The 19,013-nt window shown below is 36.6% G+C and overlaps 2 protein-coding genes across 2 annotated transcripts; one reads left to right on the forward strand and one right to left on the reverse strand.

The window, feature by feature from the left end:
* Positions 1 to 8,660: 8,660 nt before the first annotated feature.
* On the reverse strand, positions 8,661 to 9,074 carry LOC131954685 (thioredoxin domain-containing protein 5 homolog). The gene has a single exon (XM_059318442.1). The coding sequence runs from the start codon at positions 9,072 to 9,074 to the stop codon at positions 8,661 to 8,663; it is 414 nt and encodes a 137-aa protein (XP_059174425.1).
* A 6,255-nt stretch (positions 9,075 to 15,329) lies between these two features.
* Positions 15,330 to 18,307, forward strand: LOC131954686 (eukaryotic translation initiation factor 3 subunit B-like). The gene is given in 3 exon segments (XM_059318443.1): positions 15,330 to 16,003; positions 16,006 to 16,868; positions 18,269 to 18,307. Coding segments are annotated over 3 exon segments (1,572 nt in total). The 5' UTR covers positions 15,330 to 15,333.
* The last annotated feature ends 706 nt before the right edge of the window (positions 18,308 to 19,013 follow it).

Consider the following 19,013-nt stretch of genomic DNA (forward strand, 5'->3'; position numbering starts at 1 on the left):
GTATTTATGAAATAAATCAATTACGTTGTAAGGCTTCACAAAACTTTCAAAATACTCCAAATATTTCTGTTTTGTACACTTTTTGAAAACTGCATCGTTGGTGATTTCGTCCATTTTTTTTCTATTAATTCATAAATAATTAATTAGGCATCAAACTAAGTCAAATTTATGTCAGATTGCATTGTCTTTATATCTTGACCCACGTGTCAACTTTGAAACGAATCTGTCAGTTAGAATTGCCCGAAATTTTGCTCGGACATTTCGATCTCTGATTACAGAAAAACTGCCGAACAAACTGATTACAGACTGGACGAGGAAGCAAGTTAAATAAAATCTTGTTAAAACCTTTACACTATCAAAGTTAAAAAAAAGTATTGTGTTGTTTTTGGTAGGATTTTGATCTCCCTAAAAGGCATGCTTGCGCCCCCCCCCCCTCCCCCATTAAGGGGTCTGGCGGCATGTTACTTTGGGCACCTCATTACGCGTTTTCCCAAGTGTTTTTAACAGATGAGTATTGGAATGGGGTGTTCAACTTCATTAACTTCTGGCCAGTCATTTTTTGTCTATTAATCAGCGTATACCTCGGTGTGACATCCATCCATCCAATCCATCCAATCCTATCCATCCAATCCAATCCTATCCATCCATCCATCCATCCATCCATCCATCCATCCATCCATCCATCCATCCATCCATCCATCCATCCATCCATCCATCCATCCATCCATCCATCCATCCATCCATCCATCCATCCATCCATCCATCCATCCATCCATCCATCCATCCATCCATCCATCCATCCATCCATCCATCCATCCATCCATCCATCCATCCATCCATCCATCCATCCATCCATCCATCCATCCATCCATCCATCCATCCATCCATCCATCCATCCATCCATCCATCCATCCATCCATCCATCCATCCATCCATCCATCCATCCATCCATCCATCCATCCATCCATCCATCCATCCATCCATCCATCCATCCATCCATCCATCCATCCATCCATCCATCCATCCATCCATCCATCCATCCATCCATCCATCCATCCATCCATCCATCCATCCATCCATCCATCCATCCATCCATCCATCCATCCATCCATCCATCCATCCATCCATCCATCCATCCATCCATCCATCCATCCATCCATCCATCCATCCATCCATCCATCCATCCATCCATCCATCCATCCATCCATCCATCCATCCATCCATCCATCCATCCATCCACCCACCCACCCACCCACCCACCCACCCACCCACCCACCCACCCACCCACCCACCCATCCATCCACCCCGAGTTCCTCTGTGAGCACTACGGCACATACACTTGCTTTAATGAGCGCCATGCGATAGGGCATAGGGATACGGAAGGCTACTATAATTGATGACTTAATAAAATAAGGGGTGTCCTCCAGCGCCTCGACAATAGTAGCCTATACGGTTGGGCGCCCCGAGTCTCTCAATCATGATGATGTCATGAAACAAATTGTAGATTTACCTATTGGGTCAGTAACTTAGCATCTCTTAGCATCGAACATACAAAAGCAGCTAAAATGGACCTCATGGAAAATGTAAATCATTGCAAACTTGAAAGAAAGAAAACAACAAAGCTAAATAAATTATTAGCAACTTTTAAAAATTTGTGTTTAGTTAGTGGCGTCACAATGTTCGGTATCACCCTGTTCGTTTAGTGAGTGTCACCCCACTCCCTCCAAGAATTTGCATTTCCGGTGGACAGTACATTTTACGAGTTTTGGTCATGGTGTCACTTCACGGATGGATGGAATGTCGATGAGGACAGACAGATGAGGGGGGGGGGGGGTGCAGGTTTGTGGGGGCGGGGCAGAAAATGGAGGATTGTAGCGATGCTTGTAAATTTACGGGTGCCGTCTGGCAATCTTACAAAAGAGTGAATGTTCAAGTTTTTTTATATTCTAATATCGAACCCGTCCCCCGCGCGTTGCCGCGGGGATAGAAGAAAGTTTGACGAAATATATTTAGAAGGATTTCACCAACGCGTTACCAATCATATGTTCTTAGACGCGTGACTTTCTTTTCTAAAAGTGAGTTATTTAAATGTAAACAATGCCTGCGCTTGGATCATAAATATCGGGACACGGGTTTACCTACACTACCGCATGAAAACCTTGAGTGTACATTAATCACTCACCAAAATAATATGGTAGAATACACTTCGGTGACCGCCCATGTGTCAGAGACATAGAGGGGCGCTCTCAGGAGCCCCCCCCCCCCCGATTACACTACCGCATAGGCGCGGCGTACGAACCCTGGCTCTTGAAAACTAACAGGCGCCATCGTGCCAAATAGCATCCTGTTAATAATGATGCATATTGCGTCATTACTAAAGTGACACAAATGAACAGGATTTGTTATTTAACACGTAAAAATTATTTGACGTGTTTTAAACATCAGTGTGACTGATGCAATATGTTAGCGTTAGTAATGGTCTATTCTTATATGCTAGATCTCAATTTCTAATTGGATTATCTAAAAATAGATGCTAATTGCATCATTCGCAAAGTCACGAAACTGTTTGGATTTTTTTACGGACAAAAAAAAACATCCCAGTTAATAATCTAACCTTGGTTAATTTTTCTGATTATTAAAATAAAACGTATTACATAGCCCTCAGCGAGCCTTTGGGGCCGAAACAGACATTTTATTTGCAGCCTAATCGCACCCTACCAGGGCGCCAGAGGACACGCCTGATTCAATTTAGTAAGCGTTTGTAACGCCCCATCCTATCCTCCCTATTTTTACGGCACCGGGATAAATTGCGTCGAACCGCAATAGTTTTTTTTTTATTTTTATATACTGTATATTGAGAAAAATCCCACCATTCCGTGGCGCCGCCCTTGCGAATTTTAAAAATTATTTTTTGTATAGAACTCTTCCCTGGAGTGTTCTAATCGTCCCTAAAGTTTGATGGCTATCGGATGAGCGTTGTGATACCGCAATCTACTTTTATTTTTATATGCCATATATATAGAGAAAACAAATTGCACCCTGTCAGGGCGCCACCCCTGCGAATTTGAAAATGTTTTTAGTGCAGAAACCTCCCCAGGAATATTCTCAACATCCTCCTAAAGTTTCATAGCGATCGTGTGAACGGTGTCACCGCATAATACCCCTCATCACACACCGTCACAAAATAACGGACCCCCCTTCCCCCTACGAGTGTGACGTCATTTATGGATGACCCCTTACAAGCGTTATCAAAATCTCGATTTTAATTTTTTTCGTAGATTACAATACATCCTTTATATTCCGTTTACGATAAACTGGGAAGTTAGAAAACAGCGAAATCTATCACAACATCTGTAAATTGTTAAACACGATTACAATTCTTCCTCTATACTAGAAAGTAAAGGTGTTAAATGATTTAGTTTTTAATGAACTAAACTAAAATAAAGAAAAATTAACATTACTGTTCTTTACTTCAGATCTAACCGTGTCTTCAATTCACGTGAAGTGGGTGGGCGTGACCTTCCTCTATGGTGGCTTACCTGGCAAGGAATGGGACAAAGAAAAAAACTATATTCATCATTCAGCACGTTGTTTATCAATTCATCACATCGCTGGTTCAGTTTTGTCTTTGTGACGACTTTGTGACGATGTGTAGCGAAATTAAACATCACAAACCGGAGCGTAATACTTTTGTATTTTTAAGAAAGTAATTTTTGAAACTGAAATTGTGTAGACATTTCGCAGGGTTGAGGCTTGTTTAAAATCACTGTAAATCACTTTATATAGATCAAACTAATGTCGGTTGCGCTCATTTCATATTTAAGAAGGAAATAGGCCTACTGTTTTAAAAAAATGTAAACATTCTTTTGAAGAAGGGATGGTTAGGCTGAAGGATTACACATTTAGGCGAGTTTGTGTACACAAATGTAAAAATAATCGTGACGTCATTTAGGGACAACCGCTAAACACGAAAATATTTTTTTTATTTTTTTTTACAAACAGGTAGACATAATGAAAAGATATATAAGCCGGTTATGTAGCTTATTATAATCATATAATAAGCAACAACAATCAAAAAGGAAGTAATATCATCTCGTGCAGAATAAATAAGTCTTTCTTTCCTCGACTCACCTCTATCCTCATACGAGTAGAAACTTACCGCCAGATGTGCCTCACCCTTGGTAGGCGGGCGAAACTAATGAGCTCACGACACTAGGCCTATATGACTACCGCGAAAAAATATAAGCAGCGCATGCGCGACAAAGAATATCTGTTGTCATTCTTAAGATGCGCATGCGCGTCTTGTTTTTTACACACAATACAATTACAAATGGACGTCATAACAACTTCCCGCAACACAGTTAACTATTAGTGTCAACATGTTGTGCGCCACATAACTCTGATGACCCAGACTTCAGCGTGCTTTGTCACCAGGATTTGCTGACATAGCCTTTGTTTACCCTAGAGTGATATGAAAGACAGCACTGTAGATTTCAATCCTAGATGTCCCCAGTCTGGGTGTCCGAACTAGGGACTTTTGGGGTTAGAGATACTGTGTTACTGTGCCCGACCACGCCATCCCCTGTAGCCTACGTTGTTTATTTCGGTAGCTTTACCGTCGCACGGGGGGGAGGGAGGGGGAGTGGAGGGGAAAGAGATGAGGTGTTTGATGTTATTGATTAACACTAACACAACGAATGATGACAATATCCTAGTACTGCAGGATTGGCGAGGTGAACAACGTCATAATATTAATATTCATGAAACACGTAATGACGTTGATTGTATCAGACGAGGGTCAAATGTCAGCCTCACCGACATTATAAGAAGTCAGTATATGTCTATACATGTTTAAATTAAATTCACTAACGTAATGCATTATACTGACCCTTGTATGCCGAGGTCTTTACAACAGATGAACTCTAATTAATCTACCTCTTGTGTCTTGGACACAAACATGAAACAACGAAGATGAACGTAATGTCACAATTGAAAATAAAAGGAGTTTTCCAGATACTTAATTTACTTTCCTTTTTTTTGTTATTTTACTTCCCTTTTGACTACGTCAAAAAAAAATCTATTTTTAGAATAGTAACCTTACGTGGTGACACGTCTGTATAAAGCCTTGTGTGAATTTTCTTCAATTGCTTGCTATACGAGTGAATATTTTTTGCTTGATAATATCATCTTTATTCTACTTTATGACTTATAGTAAACATTTTCCCCTGTTTCTCTTTTACATTTGACTATCTATTTTCTCCGACTACCAACCACCCGTTCTTTCGATTCATAAAACTAAAATAAAGGACAGAGACTCGTCGATGCACAAGCCACCAGCTGGTCTACTCTGGGTGTGAGTGAGTTATGTCCCATACGGTGTGTACCGTGGCATTGTGATTCAAATTTTCTCATGTGGAAAAAGGGCGGCGTGGTGCGTGAGAGAGATGATAATTTATTATATAGATCTATCTCTTTTCACCGTAGTGTGTATATGGGGGGGATCGACCTTTCTTTTGTGAATCCTGTACCATTTTTGGCTCGTTAGTGCCAGGTGTAACAATAATTAAAAAAAACACAATCCACAAAGGGAATTTGTAACATTCAAGTATTATTTTGACCAACAACATGAAAAACATGGACAAGAAGAAAAAAAAAACTGACGACTAGCTACACTGTGTTGACGTCACAACACACTCTTTACACACTCTTTCGTTCACATACTTGTTTTCAAGCACGCTCACCACTCCCAAGGGGAAGCCACTCTCACACACACCCTATCCGGGTCTACAAACTTTTGTATAGACATCTAGGCCACAACAGTTTCAAGTGTATAGCCTACACTTTGAAAGGCGAATTTCATATTTATTAACATTCGCAGCTCTTTTCAAAGTTTTTCTGTCTGTGTACGTTTGAAGTCCTTAAAGTGTCACTCGTAACTTTCTATAAAATGTAGGAAACAGCATTGACTCTTTAAAAAAAGAATTTTCCAGATTCTTAATATACCTTCCGGTAGTTTTTAGACTTGCCACTCTATTACGTCGAAAAAAAATCTATTTTTAGAATAATAAACTTACGTGGTGACACGTCTATATAAAGCCTTGGTTGAATTTTCATTTATTGTAAACATTTTCCCCTGTTTCTCTTTTACATTTGACTATTTTCTCTGACTATAAACGACACGTTATTTCGATTCATAAAACGAAAATAAAGGGCGGTGACTCATTGATACAGGCCACCAACTGTTCTACTCTGGGTTTGAGTGAGTTATGTCCTAAATGGTGTGTACCGCAGATTTGTGATTCAAGGGAGCCGGACGTTTTCCCGAAAGACACTTGCCCGAATGCCGTTTGCCCGAAGGCCGATTTCCCGAATGGACACTTGCCGTAGACCGATGATTTAAATGTTACACACGTTTCATGTGGAAAAAGGGCGGCGTGGTGCGGGAGAGAGATGATGTATATGGGGGAGCATCGACCTATTGTGAATCCTGTACAGAATTCTCCAGTGGGAAATATGTATATAAATAACACAATAAACAGAGTTCAAGTTTATATATTTATTATATACACATATACAATCCATCTTTAAATAATCCCGACTACCTGACTCCTCTGTCCTATATTCTACTTCTATTATCTCAACTATACCTTAACTAATCTGAAAGTCCAACTCAACTTATCTCCTTATCCTAACACTATCTGTATTCAATTGCTTTCTATCACTTAAATTAACCGACTGCACTAACAATTGCTCCCATATCTACGTCCAACTCTCCACTTTCGAGTGACCAACTTGAAGGATTTTTCGGATATGTGAACATGATTGGGTTGGAAGGGGGTAAATTTCTTTTTTTAAAAAGCGTGACGTCATTTATCTCTGACCCCTATACTGACCTCACATCGAATCAAAAGAAGAACACTGGTGAGCATCTCTGTAGTTCTTTACCGTCATAGTTGGCTCATATTCGTTTCTTCATACGTTTGAGAAGTTAAACTTAACCAACCATGGTTCAGGAGCATTTCCTCACAAATATATAGACGTTACGGAGCCGGTGTGGTCGGGGAGTAGTGCCTATGACTGCTAACCCGAGAGACCCAAGTTCCAGGCTCTAGTCTGAGGGACTACCGGAGAACAACCAGATCTGACGAATACCTGACAAAAAAGACTGCTGAGATGAGTGCTGATTAATTATCCCCTTGTATGACTTGGTAATTGAATCAGATGGACCCTGCTTCATCCGCTTTATGTGTCTTAGGCACGAACAGGAAAAGATGATGATATCGACGTTATATTATTGTCATCTTTACTCAAGAATTGGTTAATTTCATTGAAATCTTTAAATCAATCTGAAAAAAAAATGTTTCGGCTAGTTTTATCGTAATCTTTCTTCCAAAATGTCCAATTAATGTTTTACTTCTGTTTACTTATGTTGCCATATTCCAAATTTTCAGCGACATAAAACAGAGATATTGCATTTAGTGTTTTAATATTCCAACTGCAAAATCAACCATTTACATTTTACAAGCTCTTAACGTCACTGATTGCATTCCAAAAAAAAAAAAAAGCGCACTTATCTATACTAGTAACCGAGGCTCGAGAATAAAAAAAATGTTCTACATTAAGCATTCACTGATCCTCGTATTTTTCCTCAGTTCCTCAGTTTCTTCGAAACTAAAAGCTAGTACATTTAGCTTTCTCAGTTGCCAGATCAGCTTTAATATATTTTTGCCAACATAATTATAACGAAAGCTTTTCTGCTTTAAGAAAAAAAAAACCCTATACAAGAATTTAATTTTCGTCCATAACTGACGTCACACTCGTATGGGGGAGGGGGGTCCGTAATTTTGTAACGGTGTGTGATGAGGGGGAGATGGGGGATGGGTTCAGATGGCGCGACGTCACACGTTTGCATTATAAAAAATCAATGTTGGAAAACGAATTTTAGACGTTATTTTGCGTTTTAGAAAACTGTTTTAATAAATTGTAATAGGAATTGATTAAAATACTCTATTTTGACAAAGTTCAGACAAGATTTTGGAAAAAATTTTAATGGGGGTTGTAGGGTGAGGTGTGACGTAATTTTAGGGGGGGGGGTCTGGCTTTTTGTGACGACGTGTGACGGAGGGGTGGGGGGAGGCAAAAATTGTCAAAAAAAGCGTGACGTCATTTATAGATGACCCCTAGCAATACTATATATCATTGTTATTTCTTATTTTGCTGTTTTATTTTCAGTATAAAAATATTCAGAATACTTAATAGATTTTAAAAATATTTGTAATAATGCTATACGATTGGCATTTAGGTCACATATTTTTCTTCAAAAAATGTAGTTCATAACAAAAGGAAAGGAGCATTAAAATGTTCAATCACATTAATTGTAATTCAGACCCTTAAAATTTCATTGAAATCAAAATTTAGTACATTTAGCTTATTATCAATTATCGTTAAACCAAACTACCTATGGATTTCAAAAATATTTTAAAACCTAATATATATGCATTAATAAAAAAAAATTAAGCTATTTTTACAGTAGTGGAAGCAGATTTGCTAAAATTTACATTTCATTTAACCAGAGTAAACATTGTAATTCTAAAATTTACTTTTTATTTGACCAGAGTGAACCTTGTAATTCTAGGATGACGAGATGTCTATTTTTCTCCTCACAGCTCCGTGTGTTTCTCAACAAAGTTCTGCAGATCCACCAACGTCCTTCCTCCATTATACGAGGCCACCAGGTCGCCATAGCGAAATATTTTCAGGGTTGGATACTTGGTAATCTCATACTGCTCACACAAACTCTTGAACTGGCTGCAGTCCAACCTGGCTATACTCACTGGGTGGCCGTGTAGCTCCCGGCTTAAGGTGGCCCAGGTCGGGGCGAAACGTTTACAGTTGCCACACCAAGGGGCGTAGAACTTCACGAACACTAAACCAGTTGATAATTCAGTTTGAAAAGTCTCAGCCGTTAGTTCTTTAACAAACAATTCCGGTTCGTCTGTAGATTTTTCTGCAACGAATTGTGTCAGCGCTTCAATGTTCCGTGATCCTTGAAATCTTCCAGTTTTCCAGTACATCGCGAAAAGCCAGAGCGTAGGGTATTCTTTTATTTCCTGGTGCTTGCAAACGAGAGTTGCTTGTTCGCAATCTATCATAGCAACGTGAGTTCTGTTAGCGCTAATGACATCAGCTAACATCTCCCAAATAGGAATAAGACCAAAGGTAGACTTCCGGTAGAAAATGTATAAATGCTTTCCAGATCTCCAAAAAATAGTTGTGTTTGAATATTAGATGAAACACCATATATGAGAATTAAATTTAAATTATGAGCACAGCAGTGTGTAAAGAGTGCACGTGGAGCTTTTCTCTAACTCGTTTTTGTAGGCCTGATATTTCACCAGACATGGTGTTTGATCCATCGAAGGACTGACCATAGCACATGGTCATTGATAGCCCTAATATGTGACTGCTGTAAGAAGTGTTTTGAAAAAAATCCTCTGCACTAGCTTCAGGAAGCTCACAAAATTGAATACAACTTTCAATGGCGTCTACATGTTCAGTAACATCTGATAGACAAAGAAAATTGATCTGTCAATAATGTCAATAGTTGAATCTATAATTACAGACAAACACAAAGCTATTGTAATTTCACCTACTTCTTCTTTAAAATTTGGGCTGATATCTATCTATCTTCTATTATACTACTAAAACTCAAGTTTGTTTACATGAATATTTATTTATCTGATTTACTATTGTATATGGATCTACTCTATCTGGAGAGCTGTAAAATAGTATGTAGGTAGAGAATAATTTTTTATTGCAGACAGACTGTTAGTCACACATTTATTTAAAGAAGTTAATTAATTTATTGATTTATTCATAGGTAGATTAACCACATTTGTTTTAAAGTTTTAGAACAATGGCTTAATTTTGGCTAAATAGTGATGTTTGATAACTCATTTTTGTGTTTGTTTGTTTTTCTGATTTGTTATTGGGGAGAATCTTCATTATGCGTAGAGCTGTAAAATGGTATTTTGGGTGGTAAATATTGTTCCTTCTTAAAAACACTGTTAATTACAAACTAATTTAAAGCCGTTAACTAATTTATTGATATATTCATGGGTAAATTAACCACATTATTATAAAAGTTTAAAACAATGACTTTAGTAATAAGAATTTTTTCTTTGTACAACAATGTTTTCAATTATTTTTTCTAAGGCCTACATGTGAATGATAAGGTTGACTATCAGGACCTCGCGGGGCACAGGGCAGGTGAAGTCGAGTTCACCTGTTTGTTTGTCCTTAGCATATGAAGGGATAGTGTGGTCAGAGACATGCTCGTCTGGAATCGTTTTCTTAAACGGTAAAAAGATGTTGTCTGAGACTTGGCGGGACACTGGGCAGGTGAAGTAGGGTTGAGTAAGTCACCTGTGACAATAGTTTATGAAGGGATAGTCCGAAATCGTTGTTTTCGGTGTTTTTAAAAGATAAAAAACATCTTTTTGAATGTGGGGTCTGTTTTTTTGTGACGATAAGTGACAGACGTGATGCTTTTTTTATGGATGACCCCGAAACCCACAGTTATCCAACGGATGACGGGTAGTCTAGTAAGTCTATAAAAATAAAACTTTAACAAGATGGCTGCAATAGTAAATGAGCATGGTTGCATCTGTTGGAAACATCGCTGGTGTTCATTTATTACGGAAAAGTTTTAATTCAATTGTTTAAAAACAGGTACATAAATGAAACAAGGAAACATTTCTATATTTTTCAAAACATAAATCCTCCCCAAAATGTGAAATAATTATCAAAATGTAAGGAGTCACCTGTTTTTCACATTACTAGTCACCGGCGATTTTACGTACCTAAAACGATAGATTACCGAATCTAGTGCTACTGAAAAATTACTAGATTCTAGATCTAGGGCTATCTAGATCTATCATTTACTTATGAGGCATACTTTTTCTCTCTAGTCAATAATGTAGATTTCTGGATCTAAATGTAAATCTAGATCTTGTAGATTTACGTAGGTTCGCATCAGTTCGCATCATCTAGATCTGGACTACTAGCTCTCGTCAAAACAAAATGGCTGGAATCTTGTCTTCAGTTTATGCTTTCCTAATTGTGGAGAGATGATCCGCATGGGGTGTTATTATCAACATTAGTCACTTCAATATTTTAGCTAGTTACGCAACAATTTAAATCCGTGTATGTTTTGCAAGGCTATATTTGTAATATTTAGGTCTGTTCTATATAACATTTTGGGAATCTAACAATAGGTCTACTCTTATTTTTCTAATGCCTTTTATTTGTGCGTAAAAATTTCATTAGCATACTAATCGAAAGTATGTTTTCGATTTTAAAAATAAGTTATTACATGGGTTGTATTTTTTCTCCCGAAATTCCATTCATCCACTCGAGCGCTTACTTTTCGTTTCAATTTCATAGACCGTTTTTTTCACTGCCGTTTATTTAAAGTTAAACATAAATATAGGACTAAGCCTAAATATTAAAACGCTAATTTCACAATGCATTATTAAGGGAGTCAGAAAACTGTATAACAAGGTTCAGAGGAAATGGGTGAAAATTTGATATCAAATAATTTGATCAACGATGATGAATGTGGGGGGGGGGGGATTTTATTATAGTTATATATATATATATATATATATATATATATATATATATATATATATATATATATATATATGGTGAACTATCAGAGAGTAAATTTAAAGGAAGAGCCACGATCAAGAAGACTAATCAAAGCAGCAGATATATGTGTAGATAAAGGAGAGGACTGGTCAGTGGCGTCGCTAGGTCGGGTATCGACCGGTACGGCACTTAGTGGTGTCACCCCCTCCCCCAAGTATATATATATATATAAGTTAAATAGTAGAACTAGATACTCTTGTTAAATTTAAAATGCATTGGACGAGTGCAAAGTAAATTTAATATTACAAAAAGTAAAATTAATATTGAACAATAAATACAATTCCGTGTCTACGGGAAATGAAGTAGAGTCTATGTGCTTGATTTTTTTCTCATTGCCTTATAGTGTAGAAGCATGTAGCTCTTATCGATTTAATGGGTTTTACCTTGAGAAAAAAACGCCTTTGAGTTAGCAAGGTAACGTTTTCTATTAATTTACAATAGCATTTAATAACTGGAAATATATATTTTACCCCAAAATGAATAGCCATAAAAAACTTCAAAGATTTCATAATTAATTGGGCTTTATGTAAAGTAAGATGCATTTTCTAAATGTTTAATGGTTTAGAATTTACGACTTGTGAGGATCAGGCGTCATGGTAGCTACAAAACGTATACTCTTAAAACACACCATAATCGTTGCTTTAGAGCAGGGGTCGGCAACCTACCGCTCTTTTGATGTCAATGTAAGCCCTGCTAGGGGGGGGGGGATACCTAAAATCTACCCTTCTAGGCTTATCTATTACCGTCCGGTCAGTGCAAGCCCGGCTAAACCCAGACTGGTTAATAACCTAACCTTAGTCTATATAATAAAAACAAAAAAATCTTTAACAATTAATAAAATTTATTTACCAAAAATATGGAACCAATGAAAAATTACAAAAAAATAGATAAAAACTACTGACACAAAACAGACAAAACAATTTATATCCAACACAACAGGGCAAACGCTATGTGCCACAAAACAGAACCAAACAAAACCAAACACCCAATTTCGGACTACGTCCAAGAAAAAGGAAAACAAATAAATTAATTACTTTACAAAAAAAAGTTATATACAAAGCATTAACCACAGGCTGGCTGGATTCCATCTCAACAGCCTGCAGGTAGTTTACAAAGAACATACTTTAAAAATTACCTGGAACACTACCAGGACACTGAGCTCTAAACTACTAGCTCAACACAGTTACCAGCCTAACAAAAGGCTCATGTAAAATAAAATCTATTAATAACATGGACACATCCACAGTGACTTAGAATGAACCAAACACTCTCCTGGGGATCAACAAAGATCACCACAGGAAGCCAAAGTTCACTATAATGGCATACAAATATTATAACCAGCCTACAGCTACAAGTACATAACCAAACCCGACAGTCAGGAATGAACCGTAACTGTGGGTCAAGTAACAAAAACTCCTCTACTTAACCCAACAGCCAGGAGTAAACCATAGCTGCGGGTCAAGTCTAAAATAACTTTATCCCTGGCTTAACACCAGCCCAAGGGATGCAACAAAGTAACAAAATAACCATAAACATAATAATATAAAAAAACTCAGAATCTGATTCCACATGGTCTGACAAAACCACAATGGCGGTCAGAAAACAGCCACAGAAAAAAACTTATGGCTAGCAACCAAAAATACAGATGAAGAGCTTTTAGGTGATGTTCTGCGCAAACGACCTAAGCCTTCTGACAGTGTTGATTCAGTAATAATTGTTGACTGTATTCCAAAAGTTGGAAAGGAGCGTCTTGATAAACTAAAAAATGTTATTAAGAAGTTATTTTCTAAATTTGGTGCTGTGGTCAATGCATTTTATCCACTCGATGATGAAGGAAAAACAAAGGGGTCAGAGGCGTATCCAGGTTTTCGTTGTAGGGGGAGCGAAAAGAGCAAAAAAGGCGTCGAATTTTTAACACGTTCTATATACGTGTATAATATATATATATATATATATATATATATATATATATATATATATATATATATATATATATATATATATATATATATATATATATATATATATATATATATAATTACTAGTATGTCATTACTAGCTGTATGTCATTACTTCGCTGTGATGTAAAATAAATTGAAAGTAGCACTCTGAAGAAATAAGAACAAACACACAATGTAGGCCGACAAAACAAACATTGTATCAATCTAGACAAAAAATATACACACACTACAACCAAAAACAACGAACGTAACACAATCTGTTTTGTAATTCTTGTAAAAAAAAATTCTTACATAATAATTCCTGGGAAATTATTTAAGATAAGTGAAATAGGGGAAATAATCACTCTCTTAATATAAATATGTACATATCTACACATTTAATTATAAATTTCAAAACAAATAAATAATTACTTTAGAATATAATGAAATTATTTAACACTATTCGTGTTTACAAAATGTTTTTGTCTATAATCAGAATTTAATATATAGTCATCATAAATGCTATAGTATTAAAGCATAATGAAAGATTTTAAAATCAGAGTTGGTATAAAACCGCGCTTTTCGTTAAAACAGAAAAACACTCGGAATAACAGCCTACATTTAACTAAATGTTGGTCTTTTAGTTCAGATCATATGTTTTTTTAATTAACTACTGCTTTTTTGTGTTCTTTAAAGATCATTTTTTAACATAGTGATAGGTATGTGTTAGATCTCTGTATTGCTCACACACCTTTTTACTGTCCGGTCAATTTAGGTCAATTATCCAACCCAGTGTATACCTAGGTGTGACATTAATGTAGCTCTACACAATTGTGGTGGTGAGGAAAGGGGGGGGGGAAAGAGTTAACCAACTCAGAGTGAACATAGCATCAGTTTTTAGATGACTGGTCTAAACATACATATATATTACACAAATATATATTACACAAATATATATATTGCAGAAATAGATTTAAATAAGTAGCAGTGGTATAATGACAATACTTGTTTTACAGAGGGGTTCATGGGGAGGGGGGTTGTAACTGTTTCATATAATTTGTAATCGTAATCACTATCGCCCAAACTGTAAGAATACTACTACTTCATCGTGATGACATTGTTGCCCTTGTCAAAATTTCCACACCACTACGCAGTTTGCTCATAAGTAAATTTAAATAGAGGTGCCACATCAGTTGTATTTGTTTCTGTATTGCATTTTTTAAAATTAATCACAAGATTAAAACTGTATGTATAAAGTAATTATGTGTGAAGTTTTATGTATATCATTTTCTAATACAATTATTCGTATGCAAATACATTATACAGTTGCCTTAAACTTAAAACCCCTCTTGCCAAGTGGTACTACCCGTAGAGGTTTTTTAAATATTGCAATGCATCGTAATGGTTATTTTTAGAATGGCAAACTGATGCAGCTGTTAATACGTGTTGTAAACGTAGACACTACTAGACTAGTACAATAATGCTTTAATTGCCGCATGAAAAGAAATCTTGTGATTTACATAGATGTGCCGACAAAAAATAATTTTTTAACAAATATCATTGTTTAAAACTTTGAGTTTAAAAAGTTTCCAAAAAGGCGCCACTTTGCTGAAAATGGCCAGAGGGGGAGCGGCCGCTCCCCCTGCTCCCCCCCCCCTGCGTACGCTACTGAAAGGGGTACATGTTTTTGGAGTTCTCATCTCCTCAAAACGCATATGAAGCTGTTAAGATGACAAATGGGTACAAACTGGATAAGCAACATTCTTTTAAAGTTAACCATTTTTCTGATTTTGAAAAGTACATCAATATTCCTGATGAATGGTCTCCCCCAGATCCAAAACCATATCAAGATCTAGGAAATTTGCGTAGTTGGTTGCAGAACAAGGAGTGTTTTGACCAGTTTAGTGTCATTTATGGAGAAGGTGATAAGACTGCAATATTTGTAAATAGTCCAGAACCCTCAAAAATGGAAGAGAGAGATCGGTGGACAGAAACATATGTCAGATGGTCACCTCAAGGTACACACCTTGCAACCTTTCATGTGAAGGGTATAGCATTGTGGGGAGGTCCAAAGTTCAGCCAAATAATGAGGTTTAGCCATCCTGGTGTTCAGCTTATTGATTTCTCACCATGTGAAAAATATTTAGTAATATTTAGTCCTCTTCACGATAGCCATGAAGATCCTCAGGCAATTATTATATGGGATATTCGTTCTTGTGTCAAGAAGAGAGGTTTTCATTGTGAGAGCAGAAGCACATGGCCAATATTCAAGTGGAATTTTAATGGAAGCTACTTTGCCAGGATTGGATAGGATGCTATTAGTATTTATGAAACTCCATCATTTGGTCTTCTCGAAAAAAAAGTTTAAAGATCCCAGCTGTGAGGGATTTCTCCTGGTCTCCAACTGATGACATCATCGCATACTGGGTGCCAGAACAATCTAACACACCTGCTCGTGTAACATTGATAGAAATACCCAGCAGATTAGAATTATGTGTTAGAAATTTATTCAATGTTGCTGACTGTAAAATGCATTGGCAGAAGAGTGGTGATTATCTTTGTGTTAAAGTTGATAGATACAAGAGTAAGAAAACGGATGACAAAGAACAAACAAAATGCAGTGGTATTTATTACAATTTTGAGTTGTTCAGAATCAGAGAAAAGCAGATACCAGTGGACAAAGTAGAAGAGAAAGAAACTGTATTAGCGTTTGCTTGGGAGCCCATTGGCAATAAATTTGCATATATTCATGGAGAGGCTCCACGTATAAATGTAACCTTTTATAACATTCAACCTAAAAAAAAAGTAGAGTTGATAAAAACATTCGAGAAAAGGTCGGCAAATCATCTTTTTTGGAGTCCTAATGGTCAATTCATAGTTCTAGCTGGACTAAGGAGTATGTATGGAGTTTTGGATTTTGTTGATACTCAAGACATGACTGTAATGACTCAAACAGAGCATTTTATGGCCACTGATATGGAATGGGATCCGACAGGCAGATATGTTGTTTCTGCAGTTAGCTGGTGGGGTCATAAGGTTGACAATGGTTATTGGTTATGGAATTTCCAAGGTATTCTTCAACATAAACAACCTCTTGAGAAGTTTTGCCAACTCCTGTGGAGACCAAGCCCTGTATCTTTACTGTCAGAAAATAGAGTTAAGGAGATAAAGAAGAATTTTAAAACTTATGGCCAGCAACGAAAAATAAACAGCAACGTAAAAATAAATGTGTTTCTAACTTACCAGGTCTGTAACGAACACATACACAAAATAATAATGACTGGATGGTGTACTTTATAATCGATGGCAAGAGAGTCGTCCTCGCTCTCATCTCACCGCTTTCAGCACCAAGCCCTGTATCTTTACTGTCAGAAAATAGAGTTAAGGAGATAAAGAAGAATTTTAAAACTTATGGCCAGCAACGAAAAATAAACAGCAACGTAAAAATAAATGTGTTTCTAACTTACCAGGTCTGTAACGAACACATACACAAAATAATAATGACTGGATGGTGTACTTTATAATCGATGGCAAGAGAGTCGTCCTCGCTCTCATCTCACCGCTTTCAGCACCCAAAAAGACAGAATCAACAAGCCGGAAATCGACTTTCACACACCTCACACACTACACGTAAACAAATAGTCCCTAATTCACGGATAACAAACCAAACGCCACAAAACATGCAACAGAATTATATAAAAAGACACTTAATATAAACCATGACAACAATATAAACGAAATATATACAAACTAGCTATAAACAGGGACATAAACAGTGAGACAGCGGCGCCATAATACGGGACTACACAACTAAAAACTACGAAAAATTTACGACGTGAAACGAAACGATACATTCGCCTTCTAAGTTACAAATAATAATAATACACTCCAGCCGCTCACACCAAGATGCGGCTCTCCAGCTCATACAGCCATCCCCGTGACGACTATTCTATGCTTGCCACTGCCGAAGTGCCGACTTTTTCGAATATCGTTAAATGGAGACTAATATTTTATTTAGAATGCATTTCCCTGTCTTCCAGTATGCATTAGTTTGACCTGAGTGAAGTATTTTTTTTGGTAATAAGCTTCCTACTGTTGAGCCGGGTACTGGACTGTGGGGTACTAGCACAGGCGTAGCGAAGGGGGGGGGGTGGGTGCATATGTCCCCGGGCACCTACCCTAGGGCGCCAAAACGGGATGAAAAAAATTAAAAGCTTATTTTAGCTGCAGTTTTGAATTATAAACAAAAAATATATAGGGGGGGGGGGGGCAAATTGAAAGTTTGTCTCTGGCGCCCGGGTGGAAGATAAGCCTGATGTGAACAAACGGACAAAAGCGACCGGTACATGCTAATCAAGTCGATATCCAAGCCAGTTAGTCGGAGTTTGCCGCGTTGAAGACATTCTGAACTGGTCATGACGATAAAAATAGACAACGAAAAGTTAACAGCTTCTAAAATGGATTGGATAGTCCTATAGTTATATAATTTGATTACTAATTTTATTTTTCTGGGGAAACATGTGTACGTTTTTATATGAATAAATATTATTTCATTTTTTAAAGTTGTTTATTTTAAATACCATTTGAACTGTCAATATGTGCTCAATTGTGTACAGGCAAAAAAGGGAACGTTGTCACAGATAAAGGATAAATGAGGAGGATATTACAAACGGCCATTAATTATGTGAGTAAACGTAGTAGAAAGAAATATCTGAATACAAATACATTCATAACAGTTTGTGTTTATTATCTCAGCTGTATTGATTGAGGGCACATACATTAGAAATATTACTATAAAAATATTACTGTTAAATTTCTTAATTAATGTCTTAAAAAATAATGATACATTTAATCAACAATATAAGTTACATAACATACAAATTCAAAATTATTGGGTTCTTGGACTTGAAGATGACTATTGTTACAAGCAACTTTCGTAGACACAAATAAATAATACACACGGTTTAAGATACTCAAAATGCATTTATTGATGTATTTTATAAATATTATTGTATTAAATACTAAATAATGGCTTTATATTATTTATTCTATGTTATAAATTAACCATTCATGTTTCTCATTTGAAATAAATAAGAAATTTAAAAATATAGGAAATAAATAAAAATGCAAGTAACTGAACAGTACAAGCCTCTCACTAACTACACATTTAGTTTAGGAAAAACAACTTCAAACAACCAACAACCAACACAGTGTTAACATAAGCCTTATCCTTCTTAGTAACGTGAAGTTATTTTATTGTATACATTTTTTACAGCAAACGCAGGTTTGACTTAAGTAGTTAACTCCCCCTAATCGTTCTCAAGAAAAATATTTATTTTATTTTAAAAACAGTATTGATGT

This window comes from Physella acuta, unplaced genomic scaffold (genome assembly GCF_028476545.2).
Source record: "Physella acuta isolate Inbredline_101_S28 unplaced genomic scaffold, ASM2847654v3 ptg001018l, whole genome shotgun sequence".
Lineage (NCBI taxonomy): Eukaryota > Metazoa > Mollusca > Gastropoda > Physidae > Physella > Physella acuta.

Coding starts and splice junctions, on each gene's coding strand:
- LOC131954685 (XM_059318442.1), bottom strand. CDS start 9,074: ATGTACTGGAAAACTGGAAGATTTCAAGGATCACGGAACATTGAAGCG.